Source organism: Typha latifolia, chromosome 7, assembly GCF_019914945.1.
Source record: "Typha latifolia isolate L0001 chromosome 7, TyphaL0001v2, whole genome shotgun sequence".
NCBI classification, from domain to species: Eukaryota; Viridiplantae; Streptophyta; class Magnoliopsida; order Poales; family Typhaceae; genus Typha; species Typha latifolia.
Window position 1 is genome coordinate 8782113 of NC_133092.1, and position 21340 is coordinate 8803452.

General features: G+C 39.0%; 1 protein-coding gene across 1 annotated transcript; it reads left to right on the forward strand.

Moving 5' to 3' along the window:
• Positions 1-1052: 1052 nt before the first annotated feature.
• On the forward strand, positions 1053-15814 carry LOC140792214 (uncharacterized). The gene is made up of 4 exons (XM_073143068.1): positions 1053-1712; positions 1848-2000; positions 2178-2383; positions 15379-15814. Exons 1-4 carry the CDS (start codon positions 1272-1274, stop codon positions 15584-15586), a joined length of 1008 nt encoding a protein of 335 aa, XP_072999169.1. The 5' UTR covers positions 1053-1271; the 3' UTR covers positions 15587-15814.
• The last annotated feature ends 5526 nt before the right edge of the window (positions 15815-21340 follow it).

The following is a 21340-nucleotide window of genomic DNA, read 5'->3' on the forward strand; positions in this document are numbered from 1 at the left end:
GTACTTGTATAATTATATATACATTACCGTTGTGTATATGTAGTAGTGTAAAGCTCTTGATGATGTGTTGTAGCCTATGTGAGGTCCTAATAGGGTTATTTGTATGCTATTGACGGTCAAACTTGAGTTATTCTTAGTTTGGATATTGTGGATAAAATTATGGTGTTGATACAAGTTTATTTGATTGTCGGTAACTAACCAAATGGTCAGATGTCACGCACGTGCCGTGTGGGCTCGTGCCATGCACATGTTTAGGGTTTGGGTGTTGCACTTAATATTATGTATCCAAACTGATTCCCTCCAACCTATTATCCTTGAATCCTTCGGCCAGACTGAGAATTTCAGGTGAGCTATCCCAAGATCAATTTCTCCAAATCTAGCCACCTCCTCCATCCGCTACATAGATGGGAAATCAACTAAGTATTCTTTGCCTGATATGGCACGAGCCCTCCAGACATGTCCCCATGACCACATCGCATCTATGACCAACTCCAAGTTATTTGCTGAGATCCACCCTTTGTTAAAGTTACCACCAGGCAAAGCTTTAGATTAAACACATTCTGGCACATTTCTTTCGATGCCCACAGCATCACCTTCGACGATCCATCTCTAGTAAATTTATGTGTCTTCTTCCCCATACTGCACAATCTCGCTCGATGATCAAATATTTCACACTTGTAACACATAATGTTATTTCTACATGATGCCACCCAATGATCACAACTATCACAGAGAAAACACTTTGTTGGCACTTTGATCTCTCTCTTGATCTTTGTGGAACTCTAACTCTCCTTATCTTCTTTTGCAGAATTTCTCTTAAACCCTAGCAAGATTTCTTTGTATAGTGGTTTGCTATTCTCTCGCTTTTCTTCACCTGATCCTCATTCCGCTGCCATGCACTCCCTTTTTTGTTCTCTCTCTCGGGGAGTAAAGTTAATAATAAATAAAATAATATTAAATTACTGAAAGCGGCTAGGATCACTAACAAAGTAAAGGCTCAAACCAAAAACACCATCACACTTATAATTTGAGACTTGAGAGGGTGTCAATTTATTTAGCCGTCGCCAAAGCCATACCATCACAAGTATTAACAAATCTTTGTCAACTTGCCGCTTGCTATATCTCAAAGAGAGCAACGGCCACACGGCATCCCACGTCGACGGCTCTTGTCCTTTTGCACTCACTCGCGGTCCTCCACCTTCCTTCCTCTTTTATTGCATCTACCCTCCTCCCTCCCTAAAATATCCACGCCTGCTACTTTAGGCGCCACGATGGCCGCCGCCCTCCTCCTCGGCAACCTTGCCCTCCTCGCTGATGCGTCGTCCCCCAGAGTTCCTTCCAGCGACCGCCCAAAACCCTGGTCGACGGAGGCGGCGGCTGCTCCGGTGGGGCGCCCCCGGCGGGACCACCATCCCTTCCTCCTCTCCGCCGCCAAGGGCTTCCACGAGCCGCCAGCTGCCGATGGCATGGGCGAGTCGGCCCGGCGGAGGCGTAGCACGAACTCTAAAGTAGGCGCCGTCAGCGGCGGCGGTGGAGGAGGCGGTGAAGAGGACGACTGGGAGGAGGAGCTCCGCAGTAGGCTCAAGGAGATGGAGGAGATGAAGGAGCTGGAGAAGCGAGCCGAGGAGCTGCAGAGCCGCGTCGCTGAGGAGGGTAACGGTGAAGAGACCGAGGAGGAGAAGAGGGAACGAGTTCGGCGAGAACTCGAGAAGGTCGGCGATGATTAATTGGTGAATTCCTTCTTTTGTAAACCTTGAAAATTGGTTTTGATGATTGCTTCTTCTCCTCTCTCTCTCTCTCTCTCTCTCTCTCTCTCTCTCTCTCTGTTTTTTGCCCGGTGTGAGTAGGTGGCGAAGGAACAGGCTGAGCGGAGGGCGACGGCGAAGCTGATGTTTGAATTGGGACAGAAGGCTTACGGGAAGGGCATGTACGCACGGTCCATCGAGTTTCTGGAGGCATCTCTAACTATTATACCGAGACCCACACTGTTGGGCGGCGAGGTATTGGGAATTAAATCATTGACGCCGTGGATGTTTCTATTAACTGATAGTGCTAGATTTTAGAGAGAAAAGTATGCCATAGGATAAATTGGTCTGGGTGTTGATCTTATCTGTAATGAAGCAAGTAATTCTCATGGGTTAAGGATGTAAATGTTAGAACTTCTTGTATTGTTGCAGATACAGATTTGGCTTGCCATGGCATATGAAGCCAATAATCGTCATAGGGATTGCATTGCTCTGTACCAGCAGCTGGAAAAGAAGCATCCTAGTGTTAGCATTAGGCGACAGGCTGCTGAGCTCCGCTACATCTTACAGGCACCCAAGCTGAAAATATCCAAGGATGAGATGGTGACAATCCCATTGATTGGATCTAGTTACGACAGGTTAGTTGATTCTCTTAGCTTTTTTATTTTTTATTTTTTATTTTTTTTGCGTTCAATTTTTTCCTGCTCATTCCAAGTCATTCAGTTAATAGCCAAAGCAGTTTTGGTTTCTTGAATGATATCAAGATCTTCTTATTGTCTGCTGATAGTGACTTTGTAGTTGGGCATAGAAATAGTAATCTGCTTCACTGACTGGATTTTTAGGTAACAAAGGTCATAACAACTTTAACTTGCAACTTAATTTTTGTCTTCAAAGTAATCATTTCTTACTATAAATTGGTTTTTTCTCCTCTACTTGACTAAGATAATGAGTTCGATATTCCTCTGTTGGAGATGTTGCATAAGGACATATAATTTATTGGAAACCTGTTATGATTATCACCAAGATTCAAAACATTGAGAATGGGATTTAGATACGGATCGGCCGTCTGAAATAACGATACATGTCCTCTGTATAATCATATTGACTGTTTCGGCCGTTAGTATTGGAATTTTTTAATTACATAAAGTTTATAAAAGTTTTTATAAAATACAAAAAATTCTAAAATTTAAAACATAATAATAGGTAAGTAGATAAATATTAAATTATTTTCATATAAAATCTTAAAAAATGAAAATTACACTTTACCTCATGTGGTTTAGCCCAATTATATGTAATTTCTCTCTCTCATGTGCGTTGACTCTCTATTGCTACAATAGATAGAGAGAGGTGCAGAGAGAGCGAGAGAGCTATAAACCAAAACAAAAAAGCTGAAAAGAAACAACGAAGACTTACCCAAAGTTGTCAGAGACTGTCTCTTGGGCTCACTCCTCCCATGTTCTCCACCAACATTTATATAAGTTCTAAAGAAACTTTAGAGACCTGAATCTTTTTTCTGCTTGATGATGTTATTCTTAGTGTAGTGAAAATCAGTTTGTGTGGTCGCCTTGGCAGGGCTGTCCTACATGGATAGATTGTGGCCTGTGGTTGGACCACATAGATGGGGGCAGCTCCTTTTACGGTCAGTCAGGCTTGGCTGGTTGAGCATGAGTCAAGTCAAGCTTATACAAAGTTAAAATTAAAAACCTGCTTGAAAACCCTAAAATTTGTTCGACCTTCTTGAGCATTCTTCATCTTCAACCATATCTAGCGTGATGGTGGTGGCAAGCGATGACTGACAGTGAGACTCTACGGATGGTGCTCTCTCTCTCTCTCTCTCTCTCACCATGGTGCTAGCTCCACCAGCCACAAGCTATCGACTCCATTTCCTTCTTTTCACACTGTCACCTCACCCATGACCACCTATGGCCCACCTTTTTCTCCCTTCTTTGCCACCGACCATCTCCTCTCTCTATATAGTGATTAATACACACTAGAATGACTCCACAATACATAATATTGTAATACAATGCATGTAAGATTGTATACTAATTACTAGCTAAGTGATTAGTAATGACTAATTAGCAGAATAGTAATTGATTAGTTATTAACTCGTTAATGTTCATCATTGTAGAAGTGTAGTTTACTTTCATATTAATCTGGTAGTGTGTGAACCGTGAAATTGTGATAGTGGAATAGACTATCTTATAATTTTGTATTTTGATGTAGTGAACTTAAATGTTTGGAACTGTACTCTTTAGTTCTTTGATGGTTGTAATGATGCTACTATTTGTTTTCTACAATTATACATAAACTAGTTTATTACTGATAAAATTTTATGTATATACTAAGTATATATTATACATTATATATCATCTATAATTATTTTTTTATTTTTCATTATTAAATATGCTAGACGATATAGACACCACATACTACCTAGATGTTATTCTTTCGGGTGCCTGCCCACATTGATTTATATATAGACCTTAGATTTGTTTTACTATGTTGACAACACATTGCTGGACTTATTTTATTTAATATTATTTAATAAATGCTACTAAAGTCATAGTGATTATTTACTTAAATAGGTGTGTACATTGTTGACATGGAACAGTAAATGATTTGTATGATTGTTGGAATGAGTTGGCAGATTTTGAAAAGCTCTTATCCTCTCTAAACACGCTTATATATCTTCACTATCCTATTCTTCCCCTCTTCCTAATCTTCCTAACCAGCATGTCTACTATATCTGCAAACTATCAACGCAACCATATCCTGTCTCATCTATTTACACTCCTAACCCTCATCTAGCTTCATAATCCCCACCTATCTCCTCCATTGCCCACCCTTGATGTAGGACAACGTCTTGATTGTAGAGTTGAGAAGAAAAAGTAGGGACAAATAATCAAATCCGTAGAATCCACCAATCAGAGTGTCGGAATCCACCAACAAACACTCAGTAGGCAAAAACTTTCAAAATATTCATTAATCCATAAAAAATGATTACAAGCCTTTATATAGGCAAAATAAAGTAAAAGATAAAAGACGAAAATAACCCTAGAAGGTGACTAGTCACAACCCTCGTTAAGCCAAAGAGCCACGGGTGCAGCCTTTTTGTACTTACGAAAATAAATGTGATGAAAAGTGGTGTCCCCACCAACTCTCCCGGGGTGGAAGAAACTCGACTCAGTCGAGTGGCTCTGATAGTACTCCAAAATGTCAGGGTCAAGTTGCTGTAACTCCTCGCGAGTGATCCACGTACAATCAGACTCTGATCACCCGTGCCATCAAACGAGAAAATGGTGAACCCCTCATTCTGCAGTAGATGTTATTTGATCATCTAAAATAGCATCTATCTTTTCTTGTGATATGGATGGGAAAGGAGAAGTGGTAGGTAACAAAGCTGATGCAGGACAACATCTTGATTATAGAGTTGAGAAGAAAAAGTAGGGAGAAATAATCAAACCTGTAGAATCCACCAATCGGGGTGTCGGAAGGGTAGTAGATGTAGCATAGGGTTTGGTAGGGATATGTATAGGTGGATAGTAGGCTGCTAGATCCTCAATATTAAAAGTACAACTAATGCCATAATTAGAAGGAATATCAATGACATAAGCGTTAGCACCGATACGTTTCAGAACTTGGAAATGTCCTGCACTACGGGCATGCAACTTCCGAATAGCTCCCGAAGGGAATCGTTCGGGTCTGAGATGAATCATAACATGATCTCCAACATCGAACTCCTTGGCATGTTTGTGCAAGTCGGCATGTATTTTATACTGGTGATTACTCGCCTCAATTCGCTTAGTGATCTCTTGATGCAAAGAATGAACATGATGTGCAAATGCTTCGGCAGACTCAGAGACTCTAGAGTGAGATGATATAGGCAACAGATCTAGAAGTTTGTGTGCTTTGAAACCATGAACAAGTTCAAATGGGCTCATGCTAATAGACCTATTAATGGAGTTATTATATGCAAATTGGGCTATAGGAAGAATGACATTCCATTTTTTGTTATGATTACCCACGAGACAGCGCAAAAGATTTTCAGAACTATGATTAACGACCTCGGTTTGACCATCGATTTGAGGATGATAGGCAGTAGAAAATTTTAATTTTGTGCCAACTATGTGCCATAAGGTTTTCCAAAAATAGCTCATAAAGCAAACATTCCAGTCGGAAACAATAGTTTTTGGAAGACCATATAACTTAACGATATGGGCAAAGTACAATTTGGCCACTTGTGACGCATCAGAGGTATTAGCACAAGGAATAAAATGGGTTATCTTAGATAAGCGATCCACAACCACGAGAATTGAATCATGTTTTCTAAATGTGCGAGGCAATCCTAGGATACTAACGTCCGCCACGGGTGATTCAGGCACAGGTAACGGAGTGTAAAGTCCAGTGTTTTATTTTTTGTGCTTTGCTAACTAACGTCCTACCACTCTTTTGAAAAGCGGAAAAGGCGGCCGCCATGGCGGGGCGGTGCACCGGCCGCCTCACCATGTTGAAAGGCGTTGGCAAAAGGCGGCCAAGCGCCTTGGCGGGCTGCCTAGGCACTAAATAGTGCTAGGTGGGATGCCTGGCCCGACTTGGCGGGCTAGTGCTTCGGCCCGCCAAGTCGAGATGCGGTTATTAGTGAGTGGGTCGGGTTTTATAGCGGACGGGGTTTAATAAAACTAACCAATTTAGAGGAGTTAATTGCTAATTGCTTTATGAATTATTGAATTAAGATTATAGAGAAGGAATTTTTTTTTTACTGTCATGCATTATTAATTGGGGGAATTACTAATTGCCTGCTATTTAAGTATATAATTTCTGATTAGAGGATTTTGAAATGTGATTCATGTGAATAAACTAGAGTTAGTAAATAGATATCTCAGTTATTCAGTTATCACTAATAAGCAATTAGCCAATGTGATTATGTTATTTAGTATTTTGGTTTAGTGCACTATTAAAATTTTTGTATATACTATACTTATTTATTTATTTATATTAAAAATGCTAGACCGCTTTGTCACCTGCCTTGTTGCCCGCCTTCCGCCTCGCGCTAGGCGGTGCGGTGACCGCCTGCCACCCGTGGCCGCTTTTTAAAACATTGAGTCCTACACTGACCAACTAATTTTGCGACGTCACGTTTGAGACTTGGCCAGTAGAATTGGCGCTCCATTTCCTCAATGGTTTTATCACGTCTAAAATGACCCGATAGGCCACAGGCATGGATCTCCTAAACAAGGAAGTCACGTACGGACGTACGAGGAACACAAAGCTTGTTAGCCTTAAACAGGTAACCGTCTTAGAGGGAATAACTGTCCAAAGGTAAATTCGGATCAGTCAGCAAAGTGAGAACGATTTCGCCAAAGTCCGGACAAGTTGTATAATCTTCCTTCATTTTGTCAAACCCAGTGACTTTAATGCTAATGGTAGACAGAAGGTTAACCCTTCGGCTAAGCGTATCAACCGCCTTATTCTCAACCCCAGCTCTATATTTGAGTACAAAAGTGTACTCCTGTAAGAACTCGATCCAATGAGCATGTCTCGAATTTAGTTTTTTCTGAGAATTTAGGAATCGAAGAGCTTCGTGGTCGGAATAAAGCACGAATTTATGCGGAAGTAAATAATGACGCCAATAGCGTAAAGCTTGAATAATCGCATAAAATTCCTTATTGTAAGTGGAGTACTTTTGCTTAGCCTCATTTAGTTTTTCGCTAAAATAGGCAACAAGATGGCCTTCCTGGCTAAGGACACCGCCGATCCCGATGCCTTAGGCATCACATTCCACCTCGAAAGCTTTAGAAAAGTCAGGAAGACGCATTACAGGCGCTATTGTCATTTTCTTCTTAATCTCCTCAAAAGCCTTATTTGCTGCTTTACTCTAATGAAAATCTCCTTTCTTCAAGCAAGCAATGATCGGCGACATGATAGTACTAAACCCTCGAATGAAGCGGCGATAAAAAGTAGCAAGGCCATGAAAGCTACGCACATCATGAATAATTCGTGGTTCTGGCCAATCAACAATTGCCTTGATCTTCTCAGGGTCAGTGCGGACTCCTTCTGAAGTAACCACAAATCCTAAGAAGATGACTTGATCGACAAGAAAAGAACACTTCTTCCTATTGCTATAGAGTTGAGCAGCACGAAGTGCTAGATAGACTTGACGCAAATTGTCCAAATGAAGCTCTTTTGATCGACTATAAATCAAAATGTCATCAAAATATGCCACAAGAAATTTTTTCATGAATGGACGAAGCACTTGTGTCATAACACATATGAAAGTGCTTGGGGCATTTGATAAACCGAAAGGCATTACCAACCATTCATACAACCCGTCTTTCGTCTTAAAAGCAATTTTTCATTCATCGCCTGGGCGAATTCGGATTTGGTGATAACCACTTTTAAGATCGATCTTAGAGAAAATTGAAACTCCCACCATCATATCAAGCGTGTCATCAAGTCGTGGAATAAGAAAACGATATTTGACTGTTATTCTATTGATGGCTCGACTATCGACACACATACGTCAGGACCCATCCTTCTTTGGCGTGAGCAAGGTAGGCACAGCACAAGGGCTAAGGCTCTCGCGGATGAAACCTTTCATAAGAAGTTCATTTACCTGATGTTGCAGTTCAACATATTCTTTGGGGCTCATTTGATCATGTGGCAAGTTTGAGAGAGACGCTCCAGGGACAAAGTCAATTGCATATTGGATATCGCGTAAAAGAGACAATTGGTTCGGCAGATCATCCGGGAACACATCTTGAAACTCATTTAGTATAAGAGCAGATTCATTGGATGATGGAGTGAGGGTAGTGCTCCCAACTTCACGAGCCACCAAGGCAAACACAATAGAGCCTTGGTTTGCTTCCTTTTCAAATTCTTTAGAATTTATTATGTGCAAACCTTTTTTTACTTGGAGCATTTTTTTTGTTATCTTTATTAATTATTTTAGGGCGCATATGATTTATCTTAATCCTTTTGCCTTCAAAATTGAAAGAGCACGAGTTGGAACGCCCAAAAATAGTTATATCATGATCAAATAACCAAGGGCGGCCTAAAATGATATGCCCTACATCCATCGGCACAATGTCACACCACACATCTTTCTTATAAGAAAGGAAAGTGATAGGAACAAGACATCTCTCATTTATAGCAATGGAAGAATCATTTACCCAAGATATCTTATAAAGATTCGGATGAGGTGTAGATTTTAACGCCAGGCGAGATATAACGTTAGAAGAGACGGCGTTAATACAACTCCCACTATCGATGATGATTTTGCAATCTTTAGTCCCACATTTAATATAAGTGTGGAATATTGCATTCCTTCGCCAATCATTGATCTCCCGGGGTTGCGTCAAAGCGCAACGAACGACACCAACAGTATGGTCTCCGTAATCACGATCTTCGCCACTATCTTGGACATCATCAGGGTCAGGTTCATAAACTTGTTCATCGAGCTCATTTTCCTCGATAGTGTCATCCTGTTCCCCAAGATAAAGGGCCTTTCAATGACAGTTTGAGGCTACATGACCAACTTGTCTGCATTTGTAACATCGACGGGGGTCATTAACAGGTGCAGTTTCATGGAGGGGCCCCTTTCCTTTGTCAGATTGGGTAGGTGCGACAGTTTGGGTAGTTCTGGTAGGTACCGATGGTGGTGGAGCTTTTACGTCAGCAGATACGTAACTAAGAAGGGTGCGCCCAATTGGTCCCCTAGGCAATTGTTGCCTATTAACCATTTTGTAGTTCAACGCAAGAGTGTAAGCTTGGTCCAAGGAGGTAACCTCCCGGAAAACTAACTCTCTTCGAATGTTGTCGTTAAGGCCACGCCTAAAACGACTCAGTGTCATCCTCTAATACTCCACAGCATTACACCTTAGCATATATTCCTCAAATTGGGAGACATAATCACTCATAGGCTTATTTCCTTGTTTAAAATTATTCCATTGATCCAAAAGGTTACCAAGATAAGAATGTGGCAAATATTTTTCTTTTAATTTTTCTTTTATTTCATGCCAATGAATTATGGGAGGTTGGTTTCGTCACACTAAAAGTTCTATACTTTGCCAAAACAGTTTGGCTCGGCCGACTAGTTTCATTTGGGCAAATCTAACGCGTCGATTTTCTAGTAGATCATACCACTCAAACAAGTGGTCCATCTCACGAAGTCAATTAGTAAATGCAACAGGATCTAAGCGACCGTCAAAAGTTGGGGCATCCACCTTAATATTTTTTCTAATTTGATTGTCATGATTTTGAGATTCTCTAAAAGCGACATTGCCTCTAAATCCCCTGTTATTATGAAAATTAAATGTATCTTCACGATAATTTTGCCTATGGGTTCTCTCTCAAGACCTCTCTCATGGTGAAGATAGTATGGAGCCTGTCGATTGGTCTCGACATTAGGAGCAGCACGCGTGGCACCCGTGTTGGACGCACTGATATTGGGTTCTTAATCTCCTCAATGGACTCTTGTAAAAATCGACGAAAATCTTCCATGGTATTGGGTTCCATAACAGATTGGGATGAAGGGTGAGAGACTCTCCTACCACTGAAGATTCATATAAAGTGTCTCTACCACTAAAAAAATAAATGCAATAAATGAATGATGATATGCAAGTTAAGAGATCACAGCGAACAATAAGGGAGTAATAACCAGAATAACCTACATCCATTTATAAAGTTTTCAGTAAGAGCCATTCAGACTCGGCAAAAAAATTGCAAACCAGTAGTACAAGCTCTCGAGATTGAGATGGGGACTACAGATATGTCAGGACTTTCCCTCTAACCTAGCTAGTTCTACCATTAATATTAATTTTTTTTTTTTGTAACAAACAAAAAGAAGTAGGTAGGCAATATCAGGCTCAAGCGCTTGTTGAAATAAAACAAATGAATTAAGCAATGTAAATAGGTAGGCAATAGCAGGCAATAACATGCTCAATATGGTTATAATTCACACCAATAGAAAGACAGTTGCTATTTTAAGACTAACAAATAACAGTAAAGAAAGGACGGATGTTACCGAACGTCGCACGTCCACTGTAGAGGGTGGTCGTGATAACGGTGGCCGGAATCCGACAACAGCGACGGCGGCTGTGGTGGCAGGGAGCTGCAAGAATGGCAGCGATGGCTGATACGATGTAGTGGCAAAACCGCGCAGGGGCTGCAGTGACGGCAATAGTAGAGCAGCGACGGCGGTAGAGATGGGCTGCGGCAGGAGCGGTGAAAGTGGCAGCAGTGGTCGTAGCAGCAAAGATGGTTGCGGATGGGCGGCTGCGGCTGGAAATTGCAGTAGCGGGCGGCGGCCGCGGCAAGGGCTGTAGGGGCAGCGGTAGGTAGTGGTGGTGGTGAAGATGGTGGCACGGCAGAGCAAGGGCCGTGGAAATCGGTGGTGGCGTCGTCCGTGGAGGTTGGCAGCAGTGTCGGCGAACAGAGGAAGATGGGATGATGGATGTGAGTGATGGCTGGGGCTAAAGAGGAGGAAGATGACGATTGGTATTGATTGGGTTGTAGGTAAATGGGGCAGTTTTGGGTAGGTTTCTACTAATTCACTAAGGCTAAAAGATGGGCTAGGTTAGGCCGGTGGGCTTAGTTGGTTAGTGGTCTTTGGGTTTTGGAATGAAGAGAGGTGTAGGCTAGTGGGTTAATGGGTTTAAGTTTTGGGTTGGTTGGGATTAAGTTAGGAAAGTAGATAAAATAAGTATTTATCTTAAAATTAGGGGAACTAATTTTTAAAAATTATGGAAACTAACCCTAAAATTATGAAAATTAATTCCTAAAATTGTGGAAATCAATTTTCAAAATTATGGAAACTAATCCTCAAAATTATGGAAATTAATCCCAAAATTATAGAAACTAATTTCTTAAAATTAAGGAAAGGTAAATAAGAAAAAAATATCTTCTAAAATTAATTTCAAAATTTTTGAAATTCAAAATTAAAGATAAAGATGAAACAAATAAACTGAATTTCGGAATTATTTTTTTTCTCTTTTTTTTTTTCTCTCTTTTTCAGAGAGTTTTTTTTTTTTTTAATCTAAAACAGGAAAAGAAAATCTATTGAATAAAGCTTACTTGTGATTATCTCCTTATGTGGAGATTTGGTGATGGTAATGGTTTATTATTTTCCTCCTTGAAGGTGATCTCCTCGCGTAACTCGGATCCGGACGGATCTCGTAGCGATTTGGTGTTCATGGAGCGATTGATCTGACGAAGAAAAGATTAGGCGCTGCGTAGAATCCAGGTGGTGGAGCGTCCATGAACTAGGAAACGATCTGCTCTGATATCAAAGCTGATGCAGGACAACGTCTTAATTGTAGAGTTGGGAAGAAAAAGTAGGGAGAAATAATCAAATCCGTAGAATCCACCAATTGGGGTGTCGGAATCCACCGATGTTGGAATTCACCAACAAACACTCAATAGGCAAAAGCTCTCAAAATATTCATTAACCCATAAAAGATGATTACAAGCCTTTATATAGGCAAAATAAAGTAAAAGACAAAAGACAAAAATAACCCTAGAAGGTGACTAGTCACAACCCTCGTTTAGCCAAAGGGCCACGGGTGCAGCTTTTTTGTGCTTACGAGAATAAACGTGACGAAAAGTGGTGTCCCCACCAACCCTTCTCTATTTTCTCTATCCCCACCCTCTGCCATTCCAATCCAAACTCTTATCTTTGCCTATATCTACCTCCTTCGTCATCTTGCTTTGGCCACTTTGCCAAGGCCTTCCACTTTACTTTGTAGAAGATATTTTAAAGCACGAGGAAATTGACAAATTTGAGTGCACAGGGATACTCAGAGGGTGAGTAAGACTGTTCCAAATCAGATTTGGAATAATTTGGACGTAAGAAAATTATGATATTTTTATGGGAGGAAGCCTCAGAAGTCACGAATCTAATGGTTTTAGTTTCACATGATTCTATGGTCGGAGTGAAAAGATAAAATTAAGATAATAGAGGAAGGTCAGAATTGAACAAATTGGTAATTATCTAATGTTGCGGCCATCATTGGAGAGTGGCGGGCAGCCAAGGTTATGGTGGATGGTCGTAAAGTAAGGTGGCTCTTGGAGGTGATAGTGGCTAAGGTTTGGAGATAGAATTAAGGTTCTAAATTAGATCTACTCCTAGGAAAATTAAAATAATAAAGTAAGATAATTTAGGAGTAGAAAAGATAGTCTAAAGCTAAAATATAATTCTTAATACTTCATTGGATGTTTGGATGATTAACAAATAAGCTCGGGTACAATGGGTCCTACTAGAACTAATCTTAAAAGCCTACATAATTTAAATTAGGATTTGTTTTAAAGACTTATATAACTTAATTAAACTTGTTTTATAGGCTTACATAACTTAATTGGACTTGTCTTGAAGGCTTACTTGACTTAATTAGACTTGCCTTAAGAGCTTATTTGAGTTAACTAGACTTGCTTTAAGGGCTTATTTGATTTAATTAAATTTGTCTTAAGGGCTTATTTGAGTTAATTAGACATGCCTTAAGAGTTTATTTGAGTTAATTAAACTTGCCTTAAGGGCTTATATGATATAACTAGGTTTGTCTTAAGGGCTTACATAATATAACTAGACTTATCTTAGAGGCATACATAAGAGGTAAGCTTTAATCAATTAAAAGAGAAATAAACTCAATCCATCGAGCCCAATGTCACCATGGGTCAATCTAACCTGACTCTGTATATATTAAAGACCTTATCTTGGCCTAGTTGGTTGCAATGTCCATCCTTCTAACTAGCAGCAAGGAAGGTGTGCAGCTCGTGTTAGAGTAGTCAATATGGATGCAAGTCCAATGCAGGCACCAAAAGAGTAGCCAATGCTCGTGCCTTAGTGAGCACGTGAGGAAGTGTTGTCATGGGAGTGTGATGCGAAACAACATGGTGGAGAGAGAGGTGGAAGAGAATGCAATAAGAAAGAGAAGGGATAGGATTTCACACCTCCACCCTTAAATAATGATCTCACACCAATTTCACAAAAGAAAGGAAATATCAAAAATCTTCATTAACCTCAAAAGAAAGCACAATACATCTATATATAGACATTACAATGAGAATAAGCAAAAGACACCATAAACAAATAAAAAATGCAAAAAAAAACTTTAAATATTGCATAATAAACAAAATGACGTGAACTCTAAATCAAAACTAGATCCCTATAAGGGGATCATCAAATGTCAGCACCTTCTATGTTGATACAGATGCCTACTTGTCATGTGGGTATCTTAATCAGAGTGGAGCTTGGTCTCGATCCACGTGAGAGGTCATAAGAGGAGGTGGAGGTGGCCAAAGCAAAAGGTGGGCAATTGATGAGAGGAGGATAAGAGTGGAACTGGAAGTTTAAGCATGTCTAGAGAAGCAAACACTCTCTTTAGATCGGCAACTCAACCAATTCATCCTACTTGTGCATCCTGTAGTCCATGAGAACTATATGGACACCTATATCACTAATTCATTTAAACAATTTTTGTCAATCATTAATTAAGATAATATTCAGTAAATATGTCCCATTTTGGAGACGAAGAGTACATGTGAAACAGTAACAGTATATCTAAGGAACCATGAATACTTTTAAACTCTAGTTGTATCATATCAGATTCCATATTGATATCAGTCTATTACCTCATGTCTATGTGTTGGATATATACATGTATGCAGTGTTTTAAGATGTAAAAGCTAAAGAGGGATGCTCCCAGATATTTCTAGGATACTATTGAGGGTTTAAACGTAAATCAACAAAGACCATCAAGATTTCAGTGAGGGCAGAAACATTACTCTTGATCCAAGACCACTGATCTAAGTGAATCATACCATAAAATTAACTATCATACCAATGGATTAGAATAAAAAAGTTCTATGTATGGCCAGCACTGACCTACAAAAAGAGACACCAACACTTGCAACTTTGCCAGTATCTGCAGAACCCTTGTCGACCAGAAGCAATTAAATATGCACTATTCTCCTCTTCTTCTGAAGAATGGTAGTCTTGGACAACATTAGTCAACAATGTATTTTCAGACCTGTGACCAAGATTGAACACATTTTCCACACCAAGAACAAAAAAATGTAGTGTACTCAAAGAAACAAAGAAGAATAATCCCTTGATAACAAGATTGTTCCAAAATTTATCCTCAGATAAAATGACCATACATGCAATTGAGTTCTCCATAATGCAATTTACTCTTTGAAGGAGATGTATGCACCTGCAATAATGCATTAAAACAAGATCATGCACATTTCCGTTACCAAAGAATGTTGAGAACACTTGGCCACTTGAGGCAAGAAGGAAGCACCGTCCTCTGAGATTGCATGATGTAGTCTCTAGTCAACTTGACTAAGTCAAGATTAAACTTGTTTCCACTCAAATAAATACAAAGTCCTTGTTTACCGGCATGTCTACTGCAATCCAATAAGCTGCCAGTCAATAAAATTATTTTTAAAGAACAGCAAACATAAATTATCAGGTTCCTAGTGCAACTTTCCTGATAATAAATTTCAAAATTCATGATCTTTTCTGCAAATCTGGTTATATATTGTCTGCTGAATCTGCAACCCATCTTACCAAACATTAGTTTTTTTTTTCATTTATATATGATGTGCTGACTTGCTTCTTTGGGTACAATGCTAGATACGCCGGAACATGGAGTGACAAATACAAGGATCGGGATATGAGAACAAAGACGACAACTACTAACCAACTTCCATCGTCGAGGGACTTCTTGGGTGATTTCCTGGCTTGGCATCCACCAAGTGGGTGGGAAAAGGACCGTGCTTTCTGGGTCATCGTTACTCTGTGGTTCAGTTTGATTGGAACAGCTCTTTTCCTGCAAAGATGACAGTCTGAAATAGCTGTGAGGATGAGAGGAAAAAGTTAATGCCATCAGGAACTCTTACAGTGGGATGTGCGTAGATGTACATTTGGACATAGGGAACCCTGTAAAATATACTTGATCTAGAGAGTTCGTGTAATTATTACTGTAATATATTTTTATATTCTGCAGTTTAGTTCAGAAATGCTTATATCTAAGGAATGATAAATCTGAGTGTTCTTTACTTTGGAAAAACGATAACTTCTTGGACACCAATTACTTAGATTTGGTTCAGTCAAGGATGTTTTTGGCCAAGCTTAGCTGTAGGAGGTATTGACTTCAGAAACCCACAATTATTGGGAGAACTATGGTTGAAGAGCTTAATTTGGTCTTAATTTCCCAATTTCTTCAGTTCATGTCATTGTTGGCAGTTCAAGATTTTGAGTTAGTATCTAATTGGCTATTTTGAGGTGGGCTCTGTCTTCCTGGCCACATGATTGGCTCCAACTTGATTCTTGAGCTTGGTTTACCAAAATATATTGAGATCATCCTCTCAAGACCTAAGGTTAGTTAAAGTAGGAATCGTACCAAGCTTGCATTGAATCAAATCTAAAATCTTGTTTGGGTTAGGAGTATGTCTTGAATAGGAAAGCCATCAATGAAGCTATCTGAGGCTTGGGGATAGTCCATGTTAGGTTTTTAGTATTGACAAAGATGTACAATCTATTCTCACTGATTTTATTAATGTGAATAAGCATATATATAAATATTGTTAAGATCTAGTTTGAATATTTTTGAATTTCAAATCAAATAAGTCATGTAGTTTGTAGAGCATACGAAGTCATCCTAACAATTGTTCGAAAATATAGGGGCACACTTTAGATCTATCAAATGCATCTTGGCAACCATGCATCCGAAGCCGCTTGAAATAGAAAGGAGCATATTTGGCTGTTCAAATGCACCCTAATACTAGCTCGAAGTTATTCGAAGACTCAAGTCAAGTAGACCTGATCATTGGGCCCAGCCCGGCCGTGCCCGACCCGACCCAGTCTGGTTTGGACCGAGCTAAGCCCGGCTCAGCCCGGGCCAGAACTACCAATGGGCGGCATGGGCTAACCCTTTGCCCTCCCGGCCCGAAAGCCCGCCCACCCGTTTGGCCCGTCCGTTTGGCCAGCTGCTACAGTGAAAAATAACGGGAAATTTTGTACACTGTACCATTTTATAATTTTTTTAGCCCATCTCTCCCATCACAATTCAGCCCAAGTACATGTATTGTTTAAATTTTTTAGCCCACCTCCCATCACATATCAGCCCATGTACTATTTAATTTTTTTAATATACTTTTTTTTTAAACAGAGAAGAATAAAAATATTTAAAAAAAATATGTAACGGTAAAAAATATTCTAAAAATTGCTAAAAAAATTCTGAAAATTAGTAAAATAGGACCTCTACTTTTATTACCATTTTACCCTTTTAATAGAAAGAAACAACTAGTTTATAGGGGTATTTTGGTAATTTTAACTTTTCTCATGCTTATAAATAGACGATAAATTTTCTAAATTCATCACACATTCTCAAATTCTCTAATCTCTCAAGTTCTTTCCAAATTAAAGGTTTCAAGATTTTTAGTCTTCAAATTAGTATTGTAGAGCTAAATGTCTTTAATGTAATCATGATTTTTCTGCATTAACTAAAAATGACACTACTCACCTAATGAGGCATATTAAAGACAAGCATAAAAAATGTCAACTTCATATTGGTCAAATGTTGCTTAATCAAGGTGCTTCTGAAAATATTTCTAATTTTCAATGAAATTATAAAAATGCTCGTAAAGAAATAGTTAAATATATTATTCGTAGAAATAAACATTTTGCTATGGGTGATGATCCGGAACTTGAAGGTTGTTTACAAAGAGATTTTAATCCGGCTTTTAAAAAAATTTCTCATCATACAATTAGAAGAGATGTTTTAAAATATTTTGCTGAAGAAAAAGAAAAATTAATTTTAGATTTTGAAAAATTAAAATCTAGAATTTCTTTTACTAGTGATATTTGGACTTCATGCCAACGTTGGTCTTTTATGTGTATTACCGCACATTTTATTGATGATAATTAGAAAATGCAAAATTGAATAATTTCTTTTCGAAAGCTTGATGAGAGTCATACTAGTGAATATCTTTCTCATACTATTATTCAAGAGTTAACAAGTTATAATATCCAAAATAAAGTTTTTTTCTCTCACTCTTGATAATGCATCTAATAATGATTCCACAATTTCTAATCTTTGATGTTTTCTTTCTTTACTTTGTAATGGTGAATTATTACATAATAGATGCATGTGTCATATTATAAATTTAATTATACAAAGTGGTCTAAAAGAAATTACTGAACTAATTCATAAAATTAGAGAAATTATACATCATATTATTTTTAATGATAAAAGAGCTAGAACATTTGCAAATATGTGTAAAAGGTGTGGATTAAAAGCTAAAAAAACTTTAATTAGTACTTGAATATCAAAAAGCTATAATTTCTTATGTTTCTTTAGATATTAATAATGAACTAGAATGTCCTACTGATTTAGAATGGGAAAATGCAGAAAAAATAAAAAAAAATTTAGAAATATTTTTTGATGCTACTAATATGTTATCAAGCTCTTATTCTCCTACAATTACAATTGCTGGTATGCAACTTGTTAATATTGTTCAACTTTTTATTGCTTTTAAAAATGATCGAACTTTACATAATATTTTACAAAAAATGGAAACTAAATATGCTAAATATTTTGAACATTTTCCTTTACTTATTGGTTTTGGCATTTTATTAGAACCTCAACTTAAAGAGACCGGCCTTTTCGATATTTTTAATGGTTTATATGAAGATAAACAAGATGACTATGTTTCTCATGCAGGAACTATTAAAAGTTATTTTGAAAGGCTTTTTAATGATTATTCTATTATATATGGTTCTTCTTCCTCTACGCCTTCATCTTCTGTTATTCCTTCTGAAAGTGGTAGTACTAAGAAGTCATTGCTTGCTCGACTTAAAATGAGGAGAACTTCATCAACGTCTGGGGGAATCACTGAGCTTCAAGCATATTATAATCATTTTGTAAGTGAGGATGAAATAGATACTTTAATATGGTGGAAGGTAAATGAGATGAGATTTCCGATTGTTGCTGCTATGGCCCGTGATATATTGATCATTCCTATGTCTACTATACCTTCAGAATCTGCTTTCAATACAAGTGGGTGATTGATTGATCAACATAAATCATGTTTGGGAAAAGAAACAATTGAAGCGCTGATGTGCCTACAAGATTGGTATACTACCGAATCTAGATCGCAAATGGACGACCATTTTGCAATAAAAAATATAGAATTTGAGTTTTTAAATCTCAATGACTAATGTAATTTTATTTTACTTTTTAAAATTAATGGATGGATTATGCAAATGATAGATAGGTGAGTAGGTGCCAACCTAGTTGGGATGTGCTCATTCTTCAGTGATGCAAAAAAAAAATCCTCCTAATTTTGGTGTAACTATTTATTTAATTATAAAAATATTTCTATTTACTCATTTGTTTAACTATTTATTTTTTTACATCTTCTCATTTATTTTTATTTATTTTAATTCTAATTTTTTATTTACTTTATTTGCAATGCGTTCTCTGTATGTGCGAACGCCTGTTTTTCGCGTTTGAATGGCCTAAATGTATTCTCTGTATGTGTGAACTGCTGAGAGCGCGTTCGAACGTGGTGCGAACGCGGTGTGAACGCAATGCGAACGCGGTGTGAACACAGTACTGTGTAAATTTGGGTGAATAATAATATGAAGTATTTTATATAAAACTCTTAAAAAATCCCGCCAAGTGGCTGATGACCCGAGTAAAAAAAAATTGGCCAAATGGGTAGTGGCCAACTGGCAATAGCTAGCCACCACCCACAATGGCACAACTCCATAAGATGACAAGACCACAAGTCCACATTCCACAAGACCACAACTCTCTGTCTCTCCATTTGCGCACTTGCCCAAGGCCCCAAGCTACGGAGGGGGCGAGATCTCACGGCCGAAAGCTACGGTAGCCTACCTACCTAAGTACCTTGGACCCTTGTGTTTGTCACACTCAAATCCATTCTTGTCGTCAGTGAACTGCCGCCGCTCAGCAACCTCAGCCGCAGCGAAGAACTCCTCGATCTCAGCCTTAGGCGGTGCCATCCCGGCGGTCGATTCCAGATTGGCTTGTTTGTGCCTTAGAGCACTCGCCGACGTCGTCTCTTCCGGTCGATATACCACAATGGCGGCTCTTCCGGCAGCACATCGCAGGAGGCATTGCTCGAGCAGCGTGAGATCCGCCCGAGATCTACAGTGGAGCGTCACCAATTGTCGGAATTCTACTATGTTCTAGACGTCTGCGGCTTCATCAGGACATTACGGCTCCGGAGTTGGAGGTAGGAGATCTGGAGCTCTGCCACTGCCCCGCCTTTCGGCTACGAGATCTCGCCCCCTCCGCCACGGCGCCGCCGCCAAAGCCAGCGTCCTGGCTCTTGTCCAATCGGAGCTCTATTTTTCTTTATTTTATTTGCTTATATGATTTAGTTACGGTCCTAGTTGTTTAAGTCATTTACTTGCATGAGCTTGTAACACCCACAACCCTAAACACGTGCATGGCACGAGCCCATATGGCACGTGCGTGGCACCTGACCATTTGGCTAGGTACTAACAATCAAATAAACTTGTATTAATATCATAAATTTATCCACAACATCTAAACTAAGAATAATATAAGTCTAACTGTCAACAGTACACGAATAACCCTACTTGGGCCCCACACAGGCCACAACACATCATCAAGAGCTTTTCATCACAACATATACACAATGGTGGTATATATATAATTATACAACTACAAAGTCACCTGTTAGAATATAAGATAAGAATAAAGATACATTTTGGAGAATGTTTACTAATACATCAAATAAGATAACACACCTAGCTCATAATACTAACCACACACTACTCTTCACCCACTGACAAGATCTTTAAGGAAATATCCTGCTCCACTTGTTCACTTGGTTTTTTAGAAAGGAGAAAACAAAGAAAGTCATAAGCTAAAGGCTTAGTGAATAGACCTTACTCCGAATCAGTGAAGCCAAACAAAGAGTAAATCATGTACTGGATAATATGAATCAGAAAGAGCATCATATTATGAATGAGAGTATGAATGTAACCTCAATAATATATAATTGAAATGTAGATAACATGTCATAACTGATAAAAATATATAATCCTCGACAATAAATAAACAAATCTCATGTCATAATATCATTATAACTCTCTCAAATATGACACATGACATATGCCGTCTATGACCATGCTATGATATCAAAGGAAGAAAGAAAGAAAGAAAGAAGAGAAGAGAAGAGAAGAGAAGAGAAGAGAAGGAGAATAAGGAGAAGAGAAGGGAAACGAGCAGATCTGGGCCGACAGGGAGTGGCTTGGCTGTTGCTGGCTAGCCAACTGTTGACCTCTCACTAGCTGCTTAGGTCCGGCTAACCCGAGAAAGAGAGAGAGAGAGAGAGAGAGAGAGAGAGAGAGAGAGTAGAGAAGAAAGGAGGAAGGGTTGGCAAACTCGAGAGAGAGAAAGAGAGGAAAGAGCTCACCTCGGCGACGGCGGCAGGCCGACGTCGACAAAAGTGAGAGAGAAAGAGAGGAAAGAGCTCACCTCGGCAACGGCAGTAGGCCGACGTCGACAAGAGTGAGAGAGAAATATAGAGAGTTT